This window comes from Aphelocoma coerulescens, chromosome 1 (assembly GCF_041296385.1).
Source record: "Aphelocoma coerulescens isolate FSJ_1873_10779 chromosome 1, UR_Acoe_1.0, whole genome shotgun sequence".
Classification (NCBI taxonomy): Eukaryota; Metazoa; Chordata; class Aves; order Passeriformes; family Corvidae; genus Aphelocoma; species Aphelocoma coerulescens.
Window position 1 is genome coordinate 3,076,114 of NC_091013.1, and position 25,923 is coordinate 3,102,036.

The 25,923-nt window shown below is 45.3% G+C and overlaps 1 protein-coding gene across 9 annotated transcripts in view; it reads left to right on the top strand.

Moving 5' to 3' along the window:
• The window catches only part of KCNJ15 (potassium inwardly rectifying channel subfamily J member 15), a 35,905-nt gene extending 10,316 nt beyond the window's left edge, over positions 1-25,589 (top strand). Inside the window, exons 1-3 of one of the 9 annotated variants that reach the window (XM_069012100.1) lie at positions 1,814-1,874; positions 22,947-23,076; positions 23,440-25,589. In XM_069012100.1, the coding sequence (XP_068868201.1) occupies positions 1,829-1,874; positions 22,947-23,076; positions 23,440-24,586 (1,323 nt within the window). In that variant the 5' untranslated portion in view covers positions 1,814-1,828 and the 3' untranslated portion in view covers positions 24,587-25,589. The other 8 variants (XM_069012159.1, XM_069012636.1, XM_069012313.1 and 5 more) reach the window with 8 other exon arrangements.
• The last annotated feature ends 334 nt before the right edge of the window (positions 25,590-25,923 follow it).

The window sequence follows — 25,923 nt, forward strand, 5'->3', positions numbered from 1 at the left end:
GGTCACCGTGTTGCCACAAATCCTGATTTGGGGGATCTGTGGGACTAGCACATTAGAATATTCATATTTTGTCATGATTTGGGCAGTTTGTGGAACTTTACTCAGAAGAAAGAAGGGGAAAGCTTTCACTGGGGATTTTTAATAATGAATAATCACAGCTAAACAGAATTTAATTGGATAGTGGAAGAGAATTCCTGGTATAGGTGCTTCATCCTATCATGAATCTCTGCAAACAGAATAGCTCATCTGAAAGCAGAAAAAGACCTTCACAAGCATTTTTATATATAAATATAAATATATTTATAGCTGTTGCCATCTCCCTCATAGTAAATATAGAGAAAGAGACACCAGTGCAACAGGTTCATGGATTCGGGGAACAACCCAAGCCGTGTGAAATTCTTCGGTCTCTGGCAAAGTGAAAAAAAAAAAAAAATTCACCTCTAAGTGTTGCCCTTTTAAATGCAAAACAGCTGCTGCCTCCTGGCACTGCCTGAATGCTGCACTTGACAGCAGAATTCCAGCTCCTGCTTTCCTCTGGTCGCATATCACGGCATTATTAATATCTGTTAATGGCATTTAGATCCCCCTTTAGCAGGGATTTTGCTCTGGCTGGTGTGTTCCGTGGGAATTGGAGGTGGGAAGAGTTTGGTTGGTGAAGGACTCATCCCGGTGTTCGATGTGCTCCTTGTCCCAAGTGAAAGGGAAGGAAGTTATCCCGGCACTGTGGGATGTGCCTGCAGGTGATGCTGAGCTATTCTGTCCTGGAGTAGCTTGCTGGGATATGGAATTCCCAGGAATTACAGTAATATGGACTCAGAATAATGCTATCCCAGGGCACCACATGAGCCTGGCTGGTGCTGCAGCAACTTCCCTTTCCCTGCTGCTGTTTGCATTCCCAGGGAATCCCATCCAATTCCAGCGTGGTACCAATGGCAGTGCACAGGCTTTACATCCACACCCTGTGTTTGGGGTACCTGACTTCCCCCTGCTCAGATCATCCCTGCCTGTGCTCTCTGCAACTGGGAAACAAAGGTAGAAAGGCACCCAGGCAAACCCAGAAAAAGCCATCAAAGGAAAAAAAGTGTGGATAAATACATTGGAAAATTTGGTGGTCAGGTATTTCAGCTGCTGCAGCTCAGTGGGTGACAACCACAACCTGAATTTATTTCAGATGAGTCTCAAGCTCCCTTTTGCCAACAGGAAAGGGGTAATCAATAATGTTGACTTTTTTATCCTTCTTCCTCTTTTCTTAGCATTATACAACCACTCATAACCTTATTTATTTAGGAAATAAGGCCTTTCAGGGACTTTGATCAGCTTGGCTGAAGTTTCTTCAAAGATTAACTGACTTCTTTAGAAGTAAATCAGTTTCCTCTGAAGCAGGTATTTGCTTACCACGTAACTGGGTGTCGAGAGCTGTGCAGTTATAAAGTTTGCTGGGCTCAGCTGTAGATTTCCTTAACACACACTGCTGACATCACTGAGTCTCCTCTCAGACTCTTTCTTTTTTTTTTTTCCTTCTCTTTCTCCCTCCCTCCCTCTCCTCCCTCCCTCTCTCCAGTTTCTTTATTCAGGTAATTCCAACTCAGGCTTATTTCAACTTGTTTTTGACTGACAGCGAGGGAAGGGAGACTCTCTGAGGGGTTTGGTTTGTGTTGGTATTTTTTCTTTTTTTTTTTTTTTTTTTTTTAAATGCACACATGCTTTATTGAAAAGCCACCCAACCTTCTATAAAAAAGACTGCTTGACTTGTCATGACGATAACATCTAGTAAGGAATCTGAACATTGCTCTTTTACAGGTAAGAGGCATTTGTCAAAAATCCATACATGCTTAGCAGGGCTTTGGGAGCTGTGTGGAACTGGAAACTAAGGAGTAGGTGCTTTTCCTATTTTTTTTGTATTTTGGTAGTTTAAGGATTTAGAAACTGTGTGTAAAAGAAAAAATGTTTATAAAATTGTGCCTTTTCCTGGGTTTTGACATAGAGGCATTTTAGCAATGAAGCAAAAGCTGTCACTGTTTGGTCTTTCCACTGATGTGAAGCACTGAATGTGGGGTTTGTAATGCATGGGGCTGAGATTTTTATATGTTGGGGAAGGGGACAGACGCTGAACCTGTCTTTGTCACTGTTTGCCTGCCAGGGATTTTTTCCTGTAGAAATCCAGAGTGCTGTTTGGAATGTTGGAATCATAACTTTCAGCCAGCTCTTGCTCTTTTTTTCAATGCAGAAATCAGTTTTCACTGGCATAGTGGGAAAACTTGCCTGGAACTTTATCCTGTCCCTTTTACCTTTGTGTATAAGAGAATGGCAGTTTTCTGTGGTAGGTGTAAAAGAATGTAAACATGTCTGAGTTGGAGAACTTTAGGCATTTTCTTCCAACTTTTGCCTGTGTCTTCACACAACTTGTTTATGACAGGTCTGGCTTTTCCTCATAATCACAATCTAAGCCTGTGGTGCAAATTCCCCTCTGCTTTTCTACTGCCTCCCTTTTTATTTTCACACCGGGATCATGCTGCAGTGAGAGTTACAGATGCAATCTGTTTTTCTCCATGAGGTGCTGGTTGTGAAGAGGAACAAAGCTGGCTTTCCTTTGAGAACCAGGAGTATCCACAGCACTTTTTAACTAACCTTCTTTCTCTCATATTGTATTTAGAGGCATTTCCAGGCCCTTTCTGATCACAGTGCTTGTGTATTTATCTACCAAGTCTGTACTTTCTTCTGATTTTTTTTTTTTAAGTTGAGGGGGAAAGAAGATTTGCTGCTAAAGAAATGTCTTCTTTATTTCCCAGCTATAAAATGTCACTGTGCTCTCTGCACTGCCTAATAACCAGCTAAACAGGAGGGAGGAAGCAAGCCTGGAGTGTAACACGGTGCTGGTTGTACAGTACAAACTGGCATCACTTTTATAAAGCAGAGTTGTAGACCAGACCAAAAACTTCCCCAGGAATTTCATCCCAGTAAATGAGGCATGGCCTAGAGACAAAAACAGCAGCAGATGACTTGGGCTTCAGTCTTCCAACGTGCATACAATAATTCAGTCTGTTACTTTTTATAGAATTTCAAATGAAAACAAATAGTTCTTTTTTATCCTGGCTCCTCATGCAATGAAGCAAACAAGCCATTAGCCCACAGCCCTGATTGCAGCTGAATTTTTTATTGATTTATCCAGATTTCATTAAATCAGTCTGGAATATTGCTCCTGCCTCCTGTCCTGTTTCCCTCTCCTCAGACACACAGTCCACAGAGACGGGCTGTGTTCTTTGGGAACAGGTGGAGGCCAAAGCTGGGAAGGACCAAGAAAAACAGAAATGTTACTGTTTTACATGCTGAGCCTCAGAGCATTTTGAAATAAATTTTGATTCACTTTTCTTCAAGGAAAAACAAAGCAGGTTTTGGGGTGATGCCTTTTTGGTTTGTTTGCTTGATGGAGGGAAAATACCTTAGAGGCAACTTATACGTGTATGAAAATTATAAAAATTATTGATTATTGTATGAAACAGTTAAAATCAACCTTGTCAATTTACTAGGAGGGAATTTACTAAATGCTAAATATCTGAAAGCTGAGCTGTCCTTAACCCCTTGGGATGAGAGAAGTCATGAATTCCTTAAGTGAGTTATTACAGGCTTGAGCATCATTTCAGCCTTCAGAGTGTCTGGATGTGTTTGTTAATATGGCAAAGGGCTTGGTGTTAATATGGCAAAGAGTTTGGTGTTAGTATGGCAAAGAGTTTGGTGTTAATATGGCAAAGGGCTTGGTGTTAATATGGCAAAGAGTTTGGTGTTAATATGGCAAAGGGCTTCGTGTTAATATGGTAAAGAGCTTGGTGTTAATATGGCAAAGGGCTTGGAGTTAATATGGTAAAGAGTTTGGTGTTAATATGGCAAAGGGCTTAGAGTTAAAATGGTAAAGAGTTTGGTGTTAATATGGTAAAGAGTTTGGTGTTAATATGGCAAAGGGCTTGGAGTTAATATGGTAAAGAGTTTGGTGTTAATATGGCAAAGGGCTTGGAGTTAATATGGTAAAGAGTTTGGTGTTAATATAGCAAAGGGCTTGGTGTTAATATGGCAAAGAATTTGGCAAAAATCATGTGCATGTTCCTGGAGTAAACAGGGAAAAACAGCTCCAAGGACTGGCTGTGCATGAATTGAAACTCCTGCTCACTCTCTGCCTGGCTGTGCTGAGTGGTGTGAAATGCACGTGGAGAGCAGCCAAAAGCAGTGGATACATCACTCACCAGAGCATCTCTGCCTCCTCCTAAGAGCAGGAAATTGTCCTGTATGACCAGTGTGGGAGATTGTCTTTGTATGGCCAGCACAGCCTGAGCTTCACAGCAAGGCAGAGGTCGTGGTCAGGCAGAAAGGGAACAAGCAGTGACAGGAGTGCCTTCAGGTATTGTCATCCTTCACTGGAAAATTATTGCTTGGACATGAAGAGGGGAGGCACATTTTTGGGATAACAGCTCTGCAGTTATTTACAGCCAGTGGGGAGAAAGGTGTTTGGCAAATTTCATTTTCCAGCAGAGCCTTTTGCAAACCTTCTGCTGCCTCTGGTGAAAGTGAGGTGCTGGGACAAGGTTGGCCCCATTTAAATCCACATTTGGCTCCTTTCTGGTTTGTTTGTCTCGTGGAGATCCTCAGCTGGATTTGTCTATGCTTAGAGAGCCACTTTCTCTTTGCAACTCAAAAGTCATAAAGTAAAATAAATTTTGACAATAGTACAACCTGATCAGATTAATTTAATCTCCATTGTTTTAACGGAGGCGTTTCACTGTTGGTTCAATCTGGTTTCATATCATGAACTTTTCCTTATCTAAAATTAGCACTTTTGCATTGAGGATATGTGATAAAAATGGTTATCTGTTTAATATATTACTATAATCTGTAGGGAAGGAATAAATATGTAACAGTGCACCTACTTAGATGGCTTAAAATGTGTATTCTTAGCATACACTGACAAAGAGAAAAGGGTAAAATATATCATGATCAAAATTTCCCCTTTTCCTCACTAGAATTACACAGACTAACAAAAACATATAATAATATAGATACAAAAAAAAAAAAAAATACCCCGAATAAATAGGATGAAATAGATGTTTACAACATTTTGACCAGTAAATAAATTTTCCTGGTTAAATGATTGTAATTTCATTTTTAATTTTCCAAGGAAAATGGCAACCAGACAAACGTTTTTGTGATTTTCTGACCTTGTCTATGAAATTCCCCCAAAGTTTCCCCTTGTTTTCTGCTCAGCAATGATCCACTCCAAGCTGCCCACCCTTCCACCTGGAAACTTCCATGCCAGCCTTTCCTGAACCCCTCCAGCCTCTCACCCAAAGCTTCATTTTCAGAGCAAGACCAAAGGTGTATCAGCATCTGGGAGGAGGTGTTGGAGTTGCAATTGATTCCTTTTCTTATGCAAATGGCAAAACTTTCTCACAAAAATAGGATAATAACAGAAAACCTTTCAAGCCAACATTTTATTTTAGCCCCATATTGAGTTTGGTTGACTGGCACAGTTGGTGGCACATGGCAGTTAATCTCTGGACTGCTCCCATCTTAGTGTTTTTAGATTAAAAACTCCCTTTTCCCTAAGATTAGGCAGAAAGTTAATTGTTATAAGGGACTCCGTTGGAGTGCCTGGTCCTAGAAGTATTTTTCTGCTCTGTTCTGTCTTTGCAGTCTAAAAAAATCCTGAAAAATTACCCAAAGAAACTCCAAACCATCAAAAAAACCCCAACCAACCAACCAACCAACCAACCAAAAAGCACTGGAACTTAAATTAAAATTTGATAAAATGTAACTATATTTTGGAACAAAAATATATAAAATTTAGCATTGACTTATTTTCTTGTCAGAATAAAATGTCCAAATTTGTGACTTGATCATGACCCAAAATAATATTTATTGGTAATAAATCTCCCTGCCCTTTGTAAGCTCTCAGACTGAAAATATAAAACTTATTTTAAGAAAATGTCTTTGTTTTTTTGAGCAGAAATCCAAAAAAAGACACATTTCAGTGGGGCAACCCCAGTGATTTATCCTCCTACTGCACCTTGGTGTGGGGTTCTGCCTTTGCAGATGTATTTTTGGTTAACAAACAGTGAAATTGCATGTGGGGACACCTTGCCTTTAAATGTTCCAGTGCTTGTTTAGATCTTATAAATAATGATTATAGCATCGAGGAAAAGCTTTTGTCTGTGATTGCTTTACAGTCCCAAGAAATACAAAGAAATACCAGAAGTTTGTTAACCACCAAGTTGTCATATAAAGACTGAAAATGTCTCATAAATAAATAATAACCTTTCTGTTCTAACGAGAAACTTTGATTTAAGCATTTTTCTACATAAACTGAAATATTCAGAGTGAAATCTACAAAAAAAGCTGGGAGAACGACCAGATCCTCATTCCCCAGCCTCAGAATGAAACAGTGGTCAAGAATTCGCTGAGTTCTTAAAACTCCAGGTGCTATTAACAGAAATTGCTCCTGATCTTCAGCTTTGCTCAGCTTAAGGCAGTACACACCACCAAATAATTCTGGTTTAGCTTTTTGCTCTTCATCAACTGATCACTGGCTCCCATCTTGCTAAATAGATGGCAGGTGATCCGTGGTGAAAAGCAGAGGAGGATTTGAACCACTCCATGAAAAGGGGAACCTTTGAAAGAAGCAGCAGTGATGGAGGTGTAGGATTCAGGTTGTCCATATTTTGGAATTGCACAGATAAAAACATTGGGGGTGCTGTGCCAGCAGCTGGACACGAGCCCAGGGGTGCCCAGGTGGGCAAGAGGCCACTGACACCTGGGCTGGATGAGGAATTGTGTGTCCAGCAGGAGCAGGGCAGGGATTGTCCCTCTGTGCTGGGCACTGAGAGGCCCCTCGAGGGCTGTGCCCAGTTCTGGCTCCTGCAGGAGAGCCCTGGAGGGGCTGGAGCGTGTCCAGGGCAGGGAAGGGAGCTGGGAAGGGGCTGGAGCCCCAGGAGCGGCTGAGGGAGCTGGGAAAGGGGCTCAGCCTGGAGCAAAGGAGGCTCAGGGGGGACCTTGTGGCTCTGCACAAGTCCCTGACAGGAGGGGCAGTGAGGGGGGGTCGGGCTCTGCTGCCGTGTCCCAAGGGAAGGAATGAGAGGAAAAGGCCTTAAACTGCTCCAAGGGAGGTTCAAGTTGGAGACTGGAAAAGAAAATTTCCCTGCCAGAGTGGTGAGGCCTTGGGATGAGCTGCCCAGGGAGTGGTGCAGTCACTGTCTCTGGGAGTGCTCAGGAGGAGTCTGGATGTGGCCCTTGGGGACAGGGTTTGGGGTGCTGCTGGTGCTGCTGGGGTGGGGCTGGATGAGCTTGAAGATCTCTTCCCACCTCAATGATTCTGTGATTCTGTGATCATGGATGAGGGAGCCTCTTAAACCTTCAAACTTGATGAATCCATATTTTGATGACGGACGTGGTGGCAGTTTCCATGTTGACATGGTGCCATGGTTTGACACTGGCCCAGCACCAGGCACCCATGAGAGCTGCTCGCTCACCCTCCCTTGTCAGAGCTGGGCAGAGGAGGAGGGAAAAGGAAAAAAATTAATGAACACTTCATGAGCAAGATAAGGACCGGGAGAAACAATCCAAGGGCAAAACAGGCTCAACTTAAGCTGCAAAGTGAATTTATTACTAACCGAATCAGAGGAGGATAATGAGAAATAAAAGAAGCCCTTAGAACATCTTCCACCCCCCAACCCCTCCCTCCTTCCCACTGACAGTGCAGGGGAAAGGCCGTAGGGGTTTGCTCAGTTTCTCACCCAAGGTTTTGTTCCACTGCCCAGGGAGAGGAGCCCTTCCCCTGCTGCACTCTGGGGTCCCCCCCACGGGAGACAGCTCTCCATGAACTTCTCCAGCGTGGGTCCAAATCTCATGAGCAGCAGTCCTGCCAAAACTGCTGTGGCATGGGTCACTCTTCCACAGGGTGCAGTTCTGCAAGGCCAGGCTGCTCCAGCCTGGGAGCAGGGCCCTCTCTGCACTGGGTCTCCCACTGGAGCACAGCCTCCTTCAGGCATCCACCTGCTCCCCCAGGGGCCGTGGGTGGATCTCTGCATCCCCCATGGATCCCCAGGGGCTGCAGGGGCAAAGCTGCTTCACCATGGCCTTCACCACGGCCTGCAGAGGAATCTCGGCTCCAGCAGCTGGAGCACCTCCTGCCCCTCCTTCTCCACTGACCCTGGTGTGTCCGTGTTGTTTCCCTCACATGTTCTCACCTTCCCCTCTTCTCTGGCCAGGGGAAAAACTGTGCCTGCCCACTTTGTTTTGATTTTCTTCTTAAATCTCTCATCACAGAGGCCTTACCGACCTCTCTCATTGGCCCAGCTTTGGCCAGAAGCGTGTCCATCTTCAGAGCCATCAGGGATTGGCTCTGCTGGACATGGTGGAAGCTTCCAGCAGCTTCTCACAGCAGCCACCTCTGTGGCCCCCACACTACCCAAAACCAGGCCATACCAAACCAATACACATGGACAACCAAGCTGACCCGTGGCAGGGAATGTCACAGGCCAGAGCCTTTAAACCAGAGCAGTCATATCCTACACCTTATTTTAGATTCTTAGATAGGTTGTTTTTATGTAAGAAATACGTTCATAAACTTCAGTGCCTAATCTGCATTTTTTACAACAACTAAACTGTGTGTGATGGAAAGGGCACATCATAGTGTGTAACCTTACCTGGGATCCCACTCAGCACAGCATTTCCCATGGGATTTCACTCTAAAGGCTTCAGCAGTACAAGTCACGCTGACCTGTATTTATTTAGGATAATCTGACTTAAAATGCACACCTGTGCCAGGTAATTAACATGCGTAATTCTCATCTTTCCAGGATGAGAGGGGTACCTTCACATACACTGGAACAGTTGATTTTCATGGAATAAATAAACCTGGCAGCTTTCAAAAGCTCCAGCCTTGCTATAGAGGTGCAAGGAAAAGACAATTTCAGCTTTCTAAAATTCAGGATCTGGTCTCAGGTCATCAGGCACTGCAGGGAGATGGGCACATCCATCCCTCAAAGTATCCCAGGTTTCTATCCTGGAAAAATGCATGCTTCCAAGAAAACCAATCACTTGTTATCCATGCTGATGCTGAACATAGCCTACAGTCAGAACAAATTATTTCTCACAGCACAGCAGGTCCTCAACACACTTTGCAGTCAGGTGAACAAAAAGGAAAACTTTGAATGTGCTCTAAATTATTTCAGATCTAACAGTGAGTGACACACAGGAGGAACTTTGTAGGTGAACACAGCGATGGGGAGAAGTTTGTTGTGATGTATCTCAAAACAGGTGGATTTTCAGGACATGGGGAAGAGGGGAATTTCATTTATGTCACATGGGAAGCTACTGTGGAATTGGAGAAGAGAAATCTAAACTAGGAACAGAGCAAAAAACCCCCAGGGATTGACTTGATGGCAAAGAGGAATGAGATGCCAACAAAGAGCAGAAGAAAGCAGAGCTATGGGGACCAGGGAAGCAGCTGTGGAAAAGTTAGACTGTGGCCTTTAGGGGTATAAAGAGCTGAAAGAAGTGTTTGAATTAAGGAAGGAGAAATTAAAATGGTCAAAAGAGCAGAAAAGAAATAAGATTTTTATCCCAGAAGTTTTGAGTGGGACAGATGAGAATGACTGTGAGCAGGAGGAGCACTGGGAGATGTTAATTAATAAACTGAAACTCTGGACTGAAAGAAAAGTTGGATTTTGGAGATGCTGTGGCACCAAGATGCCTGCAGACCAGAAGTCTGAGCCATGCAGCAAATGGAACAGGGGAAGAACTTTTCAGGAAGAGTTTTTCCTTTGGGAAAGGCTGGATTTGACAGGGTGTCACCAGGACAATGCATGGAGGAGTTTTCTGCTTTGCCTCTAAGCTGCCACCTGGCTGGTGGAGTGACAGTCCCTGGACTTTCAGCAGTGCCATTATCTTAACCCCATCTGAAATCTGCTACAATTTGAGATATTCACAGCCCTGCTCAGCTGCTTTTTGTCACTACTTATCTTCAGGACTTACCTACAAAATATGACTTCTCTTCAAACAGCTCTAAAATAGAATATAAACAGCACTAAAATAACACATAAAGGTCTACCAGTTACACATTTCCCATCAAGTGTGTTTTCCAATGAAAATGGAGGGTTTATTAAATATTACAGGAAAAGTACAGAGGATTAGAGATCAAAAAAGGTTGATTTTTCCACTGGAAGAATGATCTCTTGTGGGAGATGCAGCTGATTTCCTCATTCCCCAGTTATTCTTTGTGCCTAGACTGAATTTCCATGGATGCATCAAGCCTTATTACAAGGCGACAGAAAATAATTGGGGAACGGTGGTATTTTTTGTTCTCATAAATCAGGCAGCTTGGAAAACATCAAAGTGCCTCCTGAAGTCCACGGCATCTGTAAAAAACTCACAAAAAAACAAGGTAGAGGAGCTGCTGAGCGTTGTAGGGTTTTAAAAATAAGTTTGCGGTGTCCTGAGCGCAGTCGGAAAAAATTCTCGGCAGAGCAGGAACAATGTTCTATTCAGCCTGATTACCCCAGTGATCAAAGCTGGACCTTCCCAACTGTAAAAGATTGCAGGAGCTTTGGAGATGACATGGGATCATAAAGGAGCAGCCATAAAGATAAGGGATGTGTAAATAAACCAGCAAAACAGGCTCCTTTGAGTGTAAGGAAACGCAGGGGCTTTGAAAAGCAGCGTGAGATTTTTGTCTTGTTTGGGCACATTATCACTGCTTTTATGGAGGTTCCTAAGGAGCTGTGAGAAAAAGAAAAATGAGGAGGGAACTGTAGTTGTGTTGCCAGATCCCAACAACCAGGACAGGCTGTGTCCCTCCAAGTGTCACTTGTCACCAAACCAACCCATGTGGTCCTTACAGTTGGCTGAGACTTTTCAACCAGGTTTAGATGGAAAAAAAACCCCCAAACTATTTTGAAAAGTAAAAAAATTGTATTTTGTCTTTGTGGAAGCGAGATGTCACAATCTGTCACTCCAAGGAGTGTTTTGTTCCTCACCTGACTTAAATAAGACACACACACACACACACGTATCTGTGCAAACCTCAAAAAAAAAGGTTTAGTTTTTGGTTTGAACAAACAGCCACAACGACCTTTTTTTTCTTTTGATTTGTTTTTTTTTAATTTTATTTTGCCAGAAAAGTTGAAACTATTTTTGCTTTTGGTTTTTTTAAATTTTGTTTTGCTATTTCTGGTTTGGCGAGAAAATCCAAAAACACTGATGTGCACCAGTACTTTCATGCTATTTCCTCCCTTTCTGAAGCCACAGTCTCTGCAGCAGACTGAGGGGTCTGTGTCATGGAAATTGGCAGGGATCAAACAATTTGGGAAAGCAACGAGGAAAACAAAGATTCTTTTCCCTCCGATTCCTTGGGAGTTTATCTGGAAGACACACAGAGCTGGGCTGTGTAACTTCCCAGTCAAGAAACTCAGGAAACAGCTTCTTCTTAAAAATATATCCATTTTTATTCCAATTTTTGCAGATCTGTGAGTGACAATAAACTCCTGCACAATGTTACATGTTGCTGATGGAAAGGATAAATAATTAACCTGGCCTATTTTAATTTCCATCACCTAAGAGGGAAGGGGTACAAACCAGCCCACGTCTTTAAAGCCATGGGCTAATTTCAGCTTGGCTTGGCAGGTGAACAGAGGCTTCAGAAGTTATGTTCCAACAAGCTCCATGAAACCAGGGAGCTCTGGAAGCCAGAGAGGCTTTATTAATGCCTTCCCTGAGAAGAGGAAATCAAGGGGGACCAGCCTTAACCAGGCATCAGAGAATCCCCATGGAGGCCAGAGAAATGGAAAAGGCTTTGAACAGAGCTTGTGTGTTGTTCCAGCCCTTGGCCCACCACCTTTCCCCAGGTTCAAATCCAGGTTGGATGGGGTTTGGAGCAACCTAGGATAGTGGAAGGTGTCCCTGCCTATGGTAGGGGTGGAATGGGATGGGGTTTAAGGTCCCTTCCAACCCAAACCATTCTGGGATTCCATGAATTTGCTGGTAGCCCTGTTAAAGGGAGCAGAGAATGACACAGCTGCAGCCATTTCCACCTGAAACCCCCCAAAGTTTCTCACCATTAATCTTTGATTTTCTGTCATCCCCCTACAAAAATACCAGAGCACTCAGGAGCATTAAGTACTTCATATGAACAGAATGGAATTTTACCAACAACCAGCTACTTTTGCTTCACACTTACTAATTTTTAAATCTCCTCAGCACCCCACAATTCCAGCTCAAGTCCCAAGCAAGCACTGGGGCTCAGAACCCCATAAACCTCAAGAACAGAGCATTCCCATGGACAACACTGAGGTTCTTTCCTTTTCCTGCTCTGAAATCACAGGTATAACTAAATTCTTCCTTCTCCCCTACATGCTTCTCCCCCTAAAATGCATGGGAGTGGAAAAAAGGGCATTTTTCCACTCATTGGAAGGCGAGTAGGGAAGCTTGGCACACGAGTGAGCTATGTACTGGAATTTGGGTGGGTCTAGGAAAAAGCACAGACTTCAGTGGAAAACATATATGGGTGTGTGTGTATGTGTGAGCAAAAGCCTTTTAAACCTTAAATTAACCACATCCATGGATTGGTCAGGAACAAGAAAAAGGAAAAAAAAAAGAGAAAGCTGCCCTGAAACAAAACTCTTGGGCAGTGCTGAGGATAAGCAACCCTACTCCAACAGGGAAGTGTGCCTGATATCTTTAATTCTTGCCTGACCACCTCAGAGAGGCAGGTGAAAGGCCCTGGTTTGTACATCAGTCCAGAATTTTAGAGGTTTAGAGGACCCCCATGACCATTTCTGTCCTCTCTGGGACCTGGTGAGGGGCAGCAGCAGGATTGGGACAGGAGTGGGGGGACAGGGATGGAGACAGGGATGGGGACAGCGTGTGTGAGCCCCAGGGTGACCCCAGCACACCTCTGGGAGGTGTTTAGCAAAGGACTTTGCTCTCAGACCACAGCCCCAGGGAGTGGTTCCTGGCCCTTGTGGATGTGTCCAAGACTGCACATTGGAGGAGATTATTTTGTTTCAAGATCTAGAGACTTTATTAAGGGCAATAATGGCCCAAAGGGGGACGTGTGTAAAAGATGATGCATCCACACCTGACTTTAGATACAGCAAAATCTCCCACATCAATATTCCAGATTTGCAACTGCTTGTGCTTTACAGAGCTGGGAAGCACAGAATCACAGAATCTTCTCAGTTGGAAGGGTCCCACAAAGACCATCAAGCCCAACTTTTAAGGGAAAGACCCATACAGGGGTTGAATCCCCAACCTTGGTGTTTTTAGCACCAGGCTCCAACCAGCTGAGCTCACACACTATGGAATGATATTTTAAATAGTAGAAATAAACCTCTGACTTCTGTGTAAGTGCACATAAATGTTTGCCTGTGAAATATCACATCCTGAATTTATTGGACGCTCTTGAATTTTCTTTCCAGCATTTAAAAATGTTGAAGTTTTGTTTTGGTGAAGTAGCTTCCAAACATTTGTTTGAGAGGAAGCAGAGCTTGCTCTCCATTTATCAGACCTGGAAAATCAAGGGAAATGGGTGCTTCATGCAATTTGAAATCTTTGTAGTGCAGAGAAAACGGGGTAGGAATGAACATTTTTGAAGCTGCTGTGCCCCTCAAAGAGAATATTGTCCACACTTACTCTAATTCACAGTAAAGAAATTAATAGTCAAAAAATAAGTCAGTTATATTTGCCCCTGCTGTGCCAGTAGCATCATCTGTGCTTTGCCTAAGAGAGAAAGACATCCAATTTAAAAATAATTTAGGTTTGGGTGAGAGAAGTGGGTACTTTGTCTCACAGGCTGCATTTTGCCAGCATGAGAGAAGAGTCTCTTTTTGAAAACATTTTCCGCAGTGTGAACTTGTTCACACAGGCAGGGCAATTCTTCATAACCAAATAACTTCCTGAGAAAATCAGCTTGCAACAAGACAAACCCATCCATCCTTCTTTCTTGGAAATGTGCTTTGTAGGATTGAAACCATCACCACTCCAAATTCACTGGTGTGTCCTGGCTGTGCAGAGGTGACGAGAATTTGGATTATTTAGCAGGTTACTCTGTGTTTATCATTGCTCTGCCTACATGAAGCAGCACAAATCAGCCACAACAAACAGGTAAAAGAGATCCAGGAACTCTTTTATAGGAAAAACTTTACTCCAGTAACAGCATCCACCTTCCTGCTGGGTCAAGGTGTGCTGTTTCCCCAGTTGGATTATATTTTGTCCACATTAGGAATAGATGAATAAAAGGCTAACAATATACAGACCTTTAAATATTTTTTTTTGTCCCTTACCAGCTTCCTGGCCTTTTGCACCCCTACCATTACTTCCAATACTATTGAGGTTTTTAGAAATTTAAAAGGCAAAGGAATTTTAATACTTTTTTGGTGGAAAACTCTTTTCAGAGCCTGATATTTCAGTGTTGAGGTTTAGTGGCTGCACAGAGGTGGAAAATTATGGGCAGGTTCATTTCTGCAGAGTATATGTACATAATATTTGTGGGGTATTCACGGGGTATTAAAGCAACTCTTAATGAGCTCGTGGCATGGGCTAAAGGAGAGCCGTGATTTACTGGAAATGTGATTTATGGGGAGAAAGCAGAGCAAAAACTCTGCCCCAGCAGCAGCCTGACACCCTGCAGGGAGCCTCACCCCCAACCACACCTCCACCCAGCTCTGAGAGAGCCCTGGTGTGCAGTGACTAATTAAAAACAAACCCCAACTTGACTGGGACACAGTGCAATGAACTGGCACCACAAATTGTAATTAAAAAGAGCTGCTGAGCCCCTGGATATGTTCCCTTCCTTGTAGGGTTGGGACACAGGTAGGAGATGATGCTTGTGAGGCGCTGGAGCCTGGTGTCTGATGTTGGGTTTGGGGCGTCAGGGGATCTGTTGTGAAAAAAATAAAGAGGGGCACAAAAAACTGTAAATTGTCTGCTCTAACTGGTCTGAAATGCTCCATTGCTGCCTGATAAATGTCTTTCCTGTCCCAGCTGAGAGTCAGGGAGAAGCAGCAGCCCTGGAGAAGGCAGCCTTGCAGCTGTTTTATCCAAATTTTTCAACAACCAGCAAAGCGCTAACTTTTCTCCCTGCCATGACTTGGCACGCTCCTCTTCATTTCCAACCACCTGCTGACAATTGAAATTAAAAATCCAAGGAAATGTCTGGTTTTGGGTTTGTTTGCTTGCTTGTTTTTAAACAAAACCAGATTTTTATTAGGCCAAGAAATGAATTTGGAGGAAAAAAGCAAACAAACAAGAAAAGAAAGCAGAACAGTTTTCTGTTCCACTAACCCCTCTTCAGCTCTGAAACAGATGCAGGAGATTTCAAACCAGCTGCAGACTGGCAAATCAGTTGCTCTGAGTTTGACTTTATTATAATTATTACTACTATTCAAAGTGATGAAGTGATTCAAAGTGATGGGTGAGTACTGAGAAGGTTAAAAACAAGGTGCTGTCCTTTATCTGCTGTGAATGAAGGTAAAGCAAGGACACAGCCAACCTGTGGTGAGCAGGGAATGACAGTCCCAGAAAGCTTATCATGGAATCATGGAAAGGTTTGGGTTGGAAGGGACCTTAAAACCATCTCATTCCAACCCCCTGCCATGGGCAGGGACACCTCCCACTGTCCCAGGCTGCTCCAAGCCCCAATGTCCAGCCTGGCCTTGGGCACTGCCAGGGATCCAGGGGCAGCCACAGCCCCAGGGGCCTCTCCACCCTCCCAGGGAACGATTCCTTCCCAATATCTAAAGCTTCCCTCCTTTAGCTTAAAGCCATTCCCCCTTTTCCTGTCACACCCTGTCCTTGTGAAAGGCCCCTCTCCAGACCCCTTCAGGCACTGGAAGGCTCCTATTGGGTTTCTCTCGCAGCAGTCCAGTCCAGTCCCTTTGTTCCCGTGCTGACCTGGGAGGTGATTCCCTTCCCTGTGAACTTTTTCCAACTTAACCTGATCAGTAAATGGCTTCAGACTCATTATTTTCTATCTTGTTGCCTAATGAAGCCGCCACCCTGCGACTCAAATACTGGAAGGAAACACAGACACCCCTCATTTGGGTACAGAAACATGAAACTCTTGGCACATGAGCTCATGAGGAGGATTATTGCCAGGTGATTTATACCCAGCAGCATCCAAAGAGGCTGAAATCAAGGGAAAACATGCCTTTGGGGCAAACAACTCACCCACCTTGAGCCTCAGCCCTGAAATCAGACAAAAAAGGCAGCACCAACCTCTCTGGGTGTCTTTTCCCTGGGAGCTGTGCTCTGGAGAGGTGGCCTGTCCCCACTCTGGGATGGGGAAGGCAGCAGGAGCTGTGTGAAAACACTCTCCCAGCAGCCAGAGCAGCTGGCTGGCCAAGGGCCCGTTCCCAAAAAAGGAATTAAGTACTTAGGAAGGACTTAGGTAGGCCTGAGTTGAGTAAGTGAAAAACTATTTTGCAGAAAATCCCTGCCCAGCTTCTGTTTGGTGCTGGAATGTGTACAGGTGTCTTCATCCCTGACCCTCACCCTGCTGGGTGCCCAGGAGCTCTGCGTTCAGGCATGCCACAAAACACCACATGGATTAATTTATCTCGTGTCTAAGCAGGAAGAGCCAAAAAATGAGGCATTCCTTGGCTTGTCTTCAATCTTCTCCCAATATTCTCCCCTGCCCTGCTCCTCCACCTCCCTCCTGCACTGCAAAGCTCCCCAAACTGTGTGGCTGCTGCCACTTGTGTTCCCAAATCTGATCCTTGGAGGTGAAGGTGAGACTCCTCCCTGAGTCTGAGGCTTTGTTCCCACATTGCTGACTGATAAGGAGCTGAGAGGATGGGGAGGGGAGACCTTGCACTAATTGAAGCTTTGCAAAGTTTGAAATCACTGAAAACAGAGTTGTTGCTGCCTATGGCAGGGGGTTGGAACGAGATGACCTTTAAGGTCCCTTGCAACCCAAACCTTTCTGTGGTTCCATGATTCTCTGATGTGATGGAGAGGTCAGGAATGGGTGGTGTGAGCCTACAGGGAGATTTTTGCTGAACATAAAGCATTCTGCAGTGAGCTACACACTTTCCTGGTGGTGGGGTAAGCACTCTTGGTTTGGATCTTTTGATTCACAGAGAGTGGGAAGGGGAGAGGGATGGGGTACAGAGCAAAATGAGGGAAAGCAGGATAATGAGTGACACCCTTGTGGTAAGGAGAAATACCTCAGGGAGAAAGAATGACAAGATTTGGCTGTTGGAAGTCCCCAGGTGCATTCTGGAAGGGGAGAGTGGAGAACAGTGGCAGTGACTGCAGAACAGGACAACAATTGGCATTAAGCTCTCTGAAAGTTCAGCCCTGGCTTTATATTGGCTGCTAAGCTCGACTGGGGTAGGACATCACTACTGTTTAGTCCCAGCTTAGCTCCTTCTCTGTGCTGAGCGGTTTAATGTTCCCACAGCAGCCCAAGATGTAACTGAAAGTGGAAGCGCAGGGTATGAGCTCCATAAGCAAAATGCAACAATAAATGTCCCTTTCAGCCTTGCAGAACAGCTCTGGCACCCAACTTCCCAGAAACAGAGAGGGCAGGATCCCGGGAGTCTGTTCAGACTTGTCTGCATAGAAAGAGCCAGGGATGGTTTGTACAGCAAGAATGAGGAAAGGGTTTGTGGGTGGGAAGAGCATCACGGCATGGGCAGGTTTTAAATGCTTAACTGTGCTCTCCCAGTGTTTGAAAAGCCTTTGGAGCAACAGTGTGCCAGCAAGGGAGGCATTCTAAAGTATGTTACGCTGCCATGCTGAAGAAAAGTCATTTGTAAAAAATAAAAGAAGCGGGACAGGTTTCTAGGGAACCTTTCTTTTTTTCCCAGCTGTGCATAAACCATAATGCTGAGCACAAAAAGGAGAGTTTCGTGGAGTGAGGAGTTTGTTTGCTTCTTCCTGGAAGAACACTTTGGTGTACTTGAAGGATGTGCATGGCCAAGTCCCCTGCTCATCCCCAGAGCCCAGGCCAGAGGCTGGAGGGCAGGATTTTGGAAGGGTGGATGCTCACTTGCAGTGTGTTAGCTGCTCACACCCTTGCAGGATATGCTTTTTCTCCTCTTGGAGGCCTTGGGAATCACTGGGAGCTTGTCCACTAATTTTAACAAGCTTTGAGAGTCATCTTTTGCCTCCTCTCTGCATTTTTGGTTGTTTTTCTATTTCTCTGCATCAGTGTAGTTCCGAAGGAGGCTCCTCTGTGTAAATCCATCGCTAGTGCAAAGCCTTGCACCCTGCCCTGGGAAACAACAACATTCCTGGGCAAATCTCACTCAGAGACAACACACCTGAGACTTGCCCACCTTTAATTCATCTTCCATGCCCAGCAGTCAGCAGCCTAGAAGAGACAGATGGATTTGGGTTTTCACTTCCTTACCACTGCTCTGTGAAAGGTTGTTGCCCTGGCCTTGCTGTGAGTGATGTAAAACCCATCTCTGGCTTGACCACTGCACCCCTCAGCCCTCCTGTCCTGCCCTGGGACGTGCCCCTGCTTTCACCTGCTCCTGGTGCCCAAACTGGGGAGAGTGACCATTCCCAGGGCTGCCTGGTGCTGATGGGTGGCTCCAAGGTGGCAGCTGAAGGCACAGATTTGGGAGCTGATTTTGACTTGGGGGTGTATTTACGGTTCTCTTGTCTCAGTCTTTTTGTGATAAAACCCCAAAATGTGTAAGTTTAGCTTTTCAAGCCTGCCTGTCATCACTCCCTGGTGGCTCCTAGCACTGAAGGGCTCTTTTTGGAGCCCAGGGTAGCAGTGTCCAGCCGTGTGGCTGTGCCAGAGGCAAAGCACCCTTTTGCAGCTTCTCCTTCCCTCCCTCCCTCCTCTTCTGCTCCTTTTGAATTCCATAACTCAGCCCCCGAGGAGGATTTTGCTGGTTGACAGTTGTACAGCATAACCTGGTGCACAGCCCAGAGGGAGGAGGATGTTCATGCTACGCAGAGCACTGAGAATTCAGGAGGCACTTTTGTAACCTACTGAACCACATGAGACCTAGGAAAGATCTGAAGATTATGCAGCCCTCCTCAGTGTTTTCTTTCCTCACCCCTGCCTTTTCATTTTCTCGATGCCAAGCCTGCTAATGGTTTTTTGCCGCTTGAAAAAACAGCTCAAGCTCTGCCCCCGTATCGGAGTGGCAGCGAAGCATGCGTGAGGATTTGCTCCAGTGGCAAAGCCATATCTGATTGGGAAAAAAAGAAAACAGCTGAGGCCCTTCGAACAAGTCATGCTCCTGTACGCTTTTAATCACTTGTGTCTGCCAAGAGAGATCTTGCACAAGCAAAGCTGGCTCCATGCAAGAGGAACATTTTTGCGTGTATGCAAGCTGGCTTCGGCTCGCTGATAATGTGCTCCCTGGAAGCAGTGGTAATGTGCTGGTTAGATCCCTGGCTGCTGGAATTACCTTAATGTCAAGGTATTCATGCTTGGTGGTTTGGTATGTAGCTCTACGTTTTATTGGCTTTGTCTGCACTGAACTTCCATATGCTCTGAGGGGGAGTCTCCTTTGGTTGCTCCAAAGGGCTGCTGAGGAAAGGAGGTATTTCAGAGGACATTAGAATGCTAGACAAGCCTGAGACAATTTCATTTTCTTCCCTCTTGAAGTAGATTTCCTTCACTCTCCTTCAGCTCAATTTTATTTGCAGCGCCACTTTGATTTACAGCAATAAAAAGTAATTTATCAGTGTAAAATCAGTTAGGGAACAGATGGAAGAAGTTCTTTTAATTTAAAAATGTGTATTACTCTTATTACTTAAGCTTGTTTGCTCATAGTAACTTACTGTGGTAGATGTGCTTTGTGATTTAGAGGGAACATAAAGCAAACAAATCAAAGAATTTTGGCTGAGGTGCTGGGTTGTCAGGGCAGAGAGTGTAAGGTGCCTCTATAAGATGGGAAATAGCAATGCAGGTGTTATGATGTATTTTTTACACATGCAGACACCCATGAATCATTTATTTCGGGATACTATAGTGGTCACTTCACTCAGGAAGCACTGGGGAAGTGGGGGCAGGAGAGAATCCTCCTCTGAAGCCCTTATTTCTTTTTTCTACTGATGGTTTCATCAGAGTTTCTTCCCCCAAGTGATTGCTGCTGGCTGCTGCCAGTGATAAGGGAGGGAGCAGAGGCAGCATGACAGATCCTCTCTTCCTGTGGCAGTGTGGCAGAGGAGGGAAGTATTTCTGCAGGGAAAGGAAACCAAGAGGAATTTCCCTGGGGAGGAAAAGAGCACTAGAGGAATTCAGGATCACACAGGAAAGAGTGATGTGAGAGAGAAAAAAAAAAGTAGGAAGCAAATCAACACAAAAAATACCCTGACACCAAAAAAAGCACCAGAAATTGGCTGGGATCCATTTCAGGAAGTGGCTGTAAAGCTGAGTAACTTTGTCACAAATCAGGGGAGAACACAGAAGATGATAGGGGAGCTCTGAAAAAGCCTCTTTCACCTATGGCAGACTCCAAAATTTCCCGCTCTGCCACATGTGGGGATCAACCTTACACATGGGGACAGGGGAGATGGACAGTGAGAAACAGCCTTGGCTGTGAGCTGGACCAGTCTGGAGTGTGCCAGCCTTGTCCAGGGCTGCACCACAGCTTCACTTCTCAGCTTAAAACGTGAAATGGCAAATTTTGCAGCTGTGCCTCTCTCTGTTGGTGCAGCCCAGGGAAGACATTGTGCTTTGAAACTTCTTTCCTGCCTCCCATCTCTTGGGGGACGCTCGTCTGCTGTGGCATTTTGGTGTCTTATCTGTGGTGCCGTCCTTTAGCAGGTCTGGAAATGTGGGAGGCTGCTGTGTCAGGATTCTTTTCATTTGGGGCTCTTGGACAGGGAACAACCTATTCCAGGGCAGGCCAGAGACAGGGGCAGGAGCTCTTACCAGGCTCTTGTGAGGGTTGAACCTTTTTCCTTCCCTGGGAGGGTGGGCAGGCCCTGGCACAGGGTGCCCAGAGCAGCTGGGGCTGCCCCTGGATCCCTGGCAGTGCCCAAGGCCAGGCTGGACATTGGGGCTTGGAGCAGCCTGGCACAGTGGGAGGTGTCCCTGCCCATGGCAGGGGTGGCACTGGATGGGCTTTGAGGTCCCTTCCACCCCAAACCATTCCATGATTCTATGACTGTTGTTATTCCCACTGCATCCCCCACACACATACCGACCCCTGGTGCAGGATCCAGTGTCTCCTGGGGATGGTGAGTGTGGAGAGCTGAGTGTCCACGTGCCTTGGGCCATCCCTGACCTTGGACAGGTAACTCTTACCTTCAGACACCCCGGGAGCCCTGTCCCTGCCCCTCCAGCCCAACCCCACCAGCTGGATCTCCAAGAAGGGAAGGTGGAGCCTTGGCTGTCCCCATCCCTGTGACCTCCAGCAGAGGAGGAGCTGTCAGCCCTGGGAATTGCTCCCAGGAGCAGGCATCCAGGTAGGCTGAGCAAGGGGGTGGGATGGGGATGTGTCTCCAACACTGGAGCAGAGATCCCAGCTATCTCCTGGCACAGCAATTCGTGTCAGGGAAACTTGTTCCAGTGCTGTGGAAGCACTGGCTAAGGGGAAGTGTGCTTGAGAGGGAGAAGCGTACTGATCTCAGGACAGACTTTTGGGCATGTTTTATATCCATGTCCTATCCAAGGAGAGGCTTGGTGTGTTCCCTAAGGAACATGCACTTGCCTGAAAGGTTTCCCATTAGAGGCTGCACATATTTACCTCCCCCTGACAGCAATGCTGGGGTTTGAGTTGGCCTGAAGAGCAGTTGCATGTACAGTCCTTCCCAGCCCTACCCCTCCCAGCCCCCACATTTCCTCCCGTTGTTCTTTTTCAGATCACTTGAAGGTTTTTTCCTGTTTATTATCCGGACATGCTGCGCTCTGTGTGTTGATTTGACTGTCACATAAGGAATCTCCTACTGCGATCATGGATGCACTCCTTTCTTTCATAAATATATATATATATCTGTGGCAATGGTTCTCAGCTATGGAAGAGAAATGCTGGTGATTAAACCAAAACTGGAATCAGCTGCAGTTGTTAATGGGGGATAAGTTTAATCACCCTTTCCCAGAAAATCTGCAACAGTGCGATGAGTACAGTCACAAACAAAAATTATCCTTAATTGACATAACAGGAAAGGTACTTCAGTGAGCAATTATGCTGATGTCCTGGGCTGGCACATGTGTGTGCCACAAATATATCTTGTACTTCCTGCAAAATTCTTTTAAGTAGCTATAAGGAAGACTTTTTTTTTTTTCCCCTTCTCATTTATTTTTTTCCAGCGGTTGGCGAAAACTAATCACTGACTTGGAGGCTCTTTTTGAGGAAAACAATGGGACAAAACAATGCCTTTTTGTGAGACCTGCCAAAGCACAAAGGATGCATGGGATGTTTTTTTTCTTTGTTGCTTTTGTCAGCAGGAAGTTTTGTTGTTGGGAACGACTATAACATGCACTGTCCTTGCTCTACGTAATCGCTGTCTGGTCCTGCGAGCCGGGTCCCGTCCGTGCCTCCTCCAGCTGGCACGGGCAGGGCTCTGCCTCACCCCGGGGGCTCTGCCCAGCCCTGGGTGCCCGCACTCTCCCTCTCCATCCGGACTGATGCCCAGTAAACAAACCCAGGAGTCGGGTGCTGTAATGATTGCTGGGGTCGCGCAGGTCAGGGCCCACGTTTAGAATGCTGACTTTGTGAATTACTTCCTTTAAAAAAATTTTTTTTTGGTTTTTTTTTCCTTCAGACGGCTTAAAATGTGGGAGTGCTGTCCAGTGCAAACAGCTTCAGAGTGTTGCATCCAGGTGTAAATATTCCAAACCTCGCCTTTGATGTGCTCAGGTCTGCTTTGTTTCCCTCTAGGTTAGTTGTAGGTCCGTAACAAAGAGCCAGATCCGACTGAGTAAATCACTTGTGGAAGTTAATTGTTCCCAGTGAAAGCTGGTCTGGCTCATTCTGCCTCCGTCGCAGGAAGGGACAGAGGTGGTGAGCTGGATCTGCGTTCTGAACCCAGCGACTTTAATTCTGATCAGATGTCTCTCTTCAGGGCATTAAAGAAAACCTGCTCACTAATCAAAAAGAGCCTCTTCTCTAGAGAAACGTAAGGAAAAAAAATATTTAATGCCTTTTACAGAAATAAAGTATTGATATAAAATTTCAGCTTTGACAAATTTCTTTTGCAGGCTATCATAAAAGAGACCTACTTCTCCATACTTGGCAGGCACCAGAATCAAAGAATGATTTTTTTTTTTTTTTTCCTGGAAACAAAAAAAGAATATCAAATTATTTCTAATGTCAGATACTGTACAGTGGTAACTTTATATTCCAGCTGTTTTTATTCACTTCTGCTGTGTTTAAATTATGTTTGTGCTTCTCTCCATCAACATTTTCAAATGCTTCTCAGAGTCAGCTCTGGTCTCATTAAGTAACAGCCTTCTTTTCTTCTCTTTTCTTCTCTCCTCAGGCCTGAAGCAGTGAGGATGGAACCCACGAAGATCAACATGTCCCGCGTGCCCCTGGTCAACGGCGGCATCGACACCGCCATGCTCAAGGCACACAAACCCCGCGTGATGTCCAAGAGCGGCCACAGCAACGTGAGGATTGACAAAGTCGATGGCATTTACCTGCTCTACCTGCAGGATCTGTGGACTACAGTCATAGACATGAAATGGAGGTACAAACTCACCCTGTTTGCTGCTACTTTTGTCATGACCTGGTTCCTTTTTGGGGTGATCTACTACGCCATCGCTTTCCTTCACGGGGACTTGGAAATGAACAAGTTCTCCCCAAAGCGGGAGCCGTGCGTGAAGAACGTGGACTCCCTGACTGGGGCATTCCTCTTCTCCCTGGAGTCCCAGACAACCATTGGCTATGGATTTCGTTTCATCACAGAAGAGTGTCCCCACGCCATCTTCTTGCTTGTGGCCCAGCTGGTCATCACCACCCTGATTGAGATCTTCATCACAGGTACCTTCCTGGCCAAGATCGCAAGGCCGAAGAAAAGGGCAGAGACAATTAAATTCAGCCACTGCGCCGTCATCACCAAACACAACGGGGAGCTTTGCCTGGTGATCAGAGTGGCAAACATGAGGAAGAGCCTCCTGATACAGTGTCAGCTCTCTGGGAAGCTTCTTCAGACCTACGAAACCAAAGAAGGGGAGAGGATTCTGCTGAACCAAGCCAGTGTCAAATTCAATGTTGACTCCTCTTCGGAGAGTCCATTTCTCATTTTGCCTTTAACCTTCTACCACATTTTGGATGAAAGCAGCCCTCTGAGAGACCTCACACCTCAAAACCTCAAGGAGAAGGACTTTGAGCTCGTGGTGCTCCTGAACGCCACGGTGGAGTCCACCAGCGCTGTCTGCCAGAGCAGGACTTCCTACATCCCTGAGGAGATCCACTGGGGCTACGAGTTCGTGCCTGTGGTTTCCCTCTCTCCAAACGGAAAGTACGTGGCGGATTTCAGCCAGTTTGAGAAGATCAGGAGAAGCACAGATTCTACTTTTTACAGTGTGGACTCTGAAAAGCAAAAGCTGGAGGAGAAATACAGGCAGGAGGACCAAAGAGAGAGGGAACTGAGAACAATGTTGTTACAGCAAAGTAATGTTTGATTGGATGGACAAATTATTCTGAATAATCCTTTTTCAGCAAACTGAAAAAACCCACACTTTCTGTGCTGTACGTCTGCTGTGAAACCAAAAGTGAAGTCCTTTTCAGGATTATTTCCTTTTCAGTCCTATTTCAGCAAACAGCTTTGGTGTACAGTAAATCTACCCCTTTGGCTGAGTTGTTAATCAAGTATCTTGTAATTAGGCAGCATTTCTTTGTTCCTGATCATGACTTAGCAAAATTGGGTTTGTATTAAACCTCTGCCTTATGCCACCACTGAAAGCAGACACGCCACTTTCCGTTTGGAAAGTGAAACTGGACGCACTGTGCTGATTCCCTCAAATATTTATTTGACGTGGTTTTACTGTGAACATGCAGGGACAGCACACAGCACTGCTAGAAGGAAACGTGCTCCTTTGAAATATGCATATGTAAAATGTATATTCTCGTCCCAGGGATCGCCTGCCTGGGGATTCCTGGCACTGAAAGTAAGTTGTTTGGAGAGACAGATGGTTGGATGTGGGAAGAACTTCAGGGAGGGGTTAAACTCCTTCTTAAATCTCGAAGGAGGGGGACAGAGCAGTGCTGGCTGGTGAGGAAGAGAACTCGCTCTCTGTCTCTGCTGCTCAGAGCTTGTTTTGTGATTGTTTTATGATCACTCACTTTTTTTAACCTTGCAAGTGCCTGATTTATATCTGATAGCAAAAAGGGGGGATGAGGGCAAGACACACAGGATCACAACAGTAATCAACTAAGGTTCTAGCTGGCTTTGAGACACCTGTTTTTTATCCAATGTAAATAGTTTGTAACAGCAGCATAACAATACAATTCTACAGATTGCTTGCTTTGCTCCGGACCGTATTTAATTTTGGTTAAAAAGAAAGCTGTGTAATGTCTGTAGACAATATTTACTTTTTCTGGCAGCCATAAAGGACAAGCATTCCTTTCATCCATTTCAATTTTGGTCTACTAAAACCATTCCATTAATAAAGGAATTTAATTTGAGCAGTTCCTGATCTCTTTGTACCACGAGGAGAGGGTGCAGTACCCCAGATGTTGAAAGAGCTGAGTGCTTGGAGCAATTGCCTCTGGCACAAGCCCTGGGAATTCTGCAGGTCACTGCAGTGTCCAGATGACAAGGAGCAAACCAGGTAGCAGCGGTGTCCACGTAGCATCTCTGCTAGAGAGGCTTTTTTAATGGGAATTTGAAATTATTTCTGACTCATATCACTTTGGCAGCTCTCTTGAGTTCTAGAGATTCTGCTCCTCTAAAGCTTTGGCAAGGAAAACCTGTTTTAAATGGGTCTGGCCTGAGAGCCACCAAGGCTGGCACTGATGA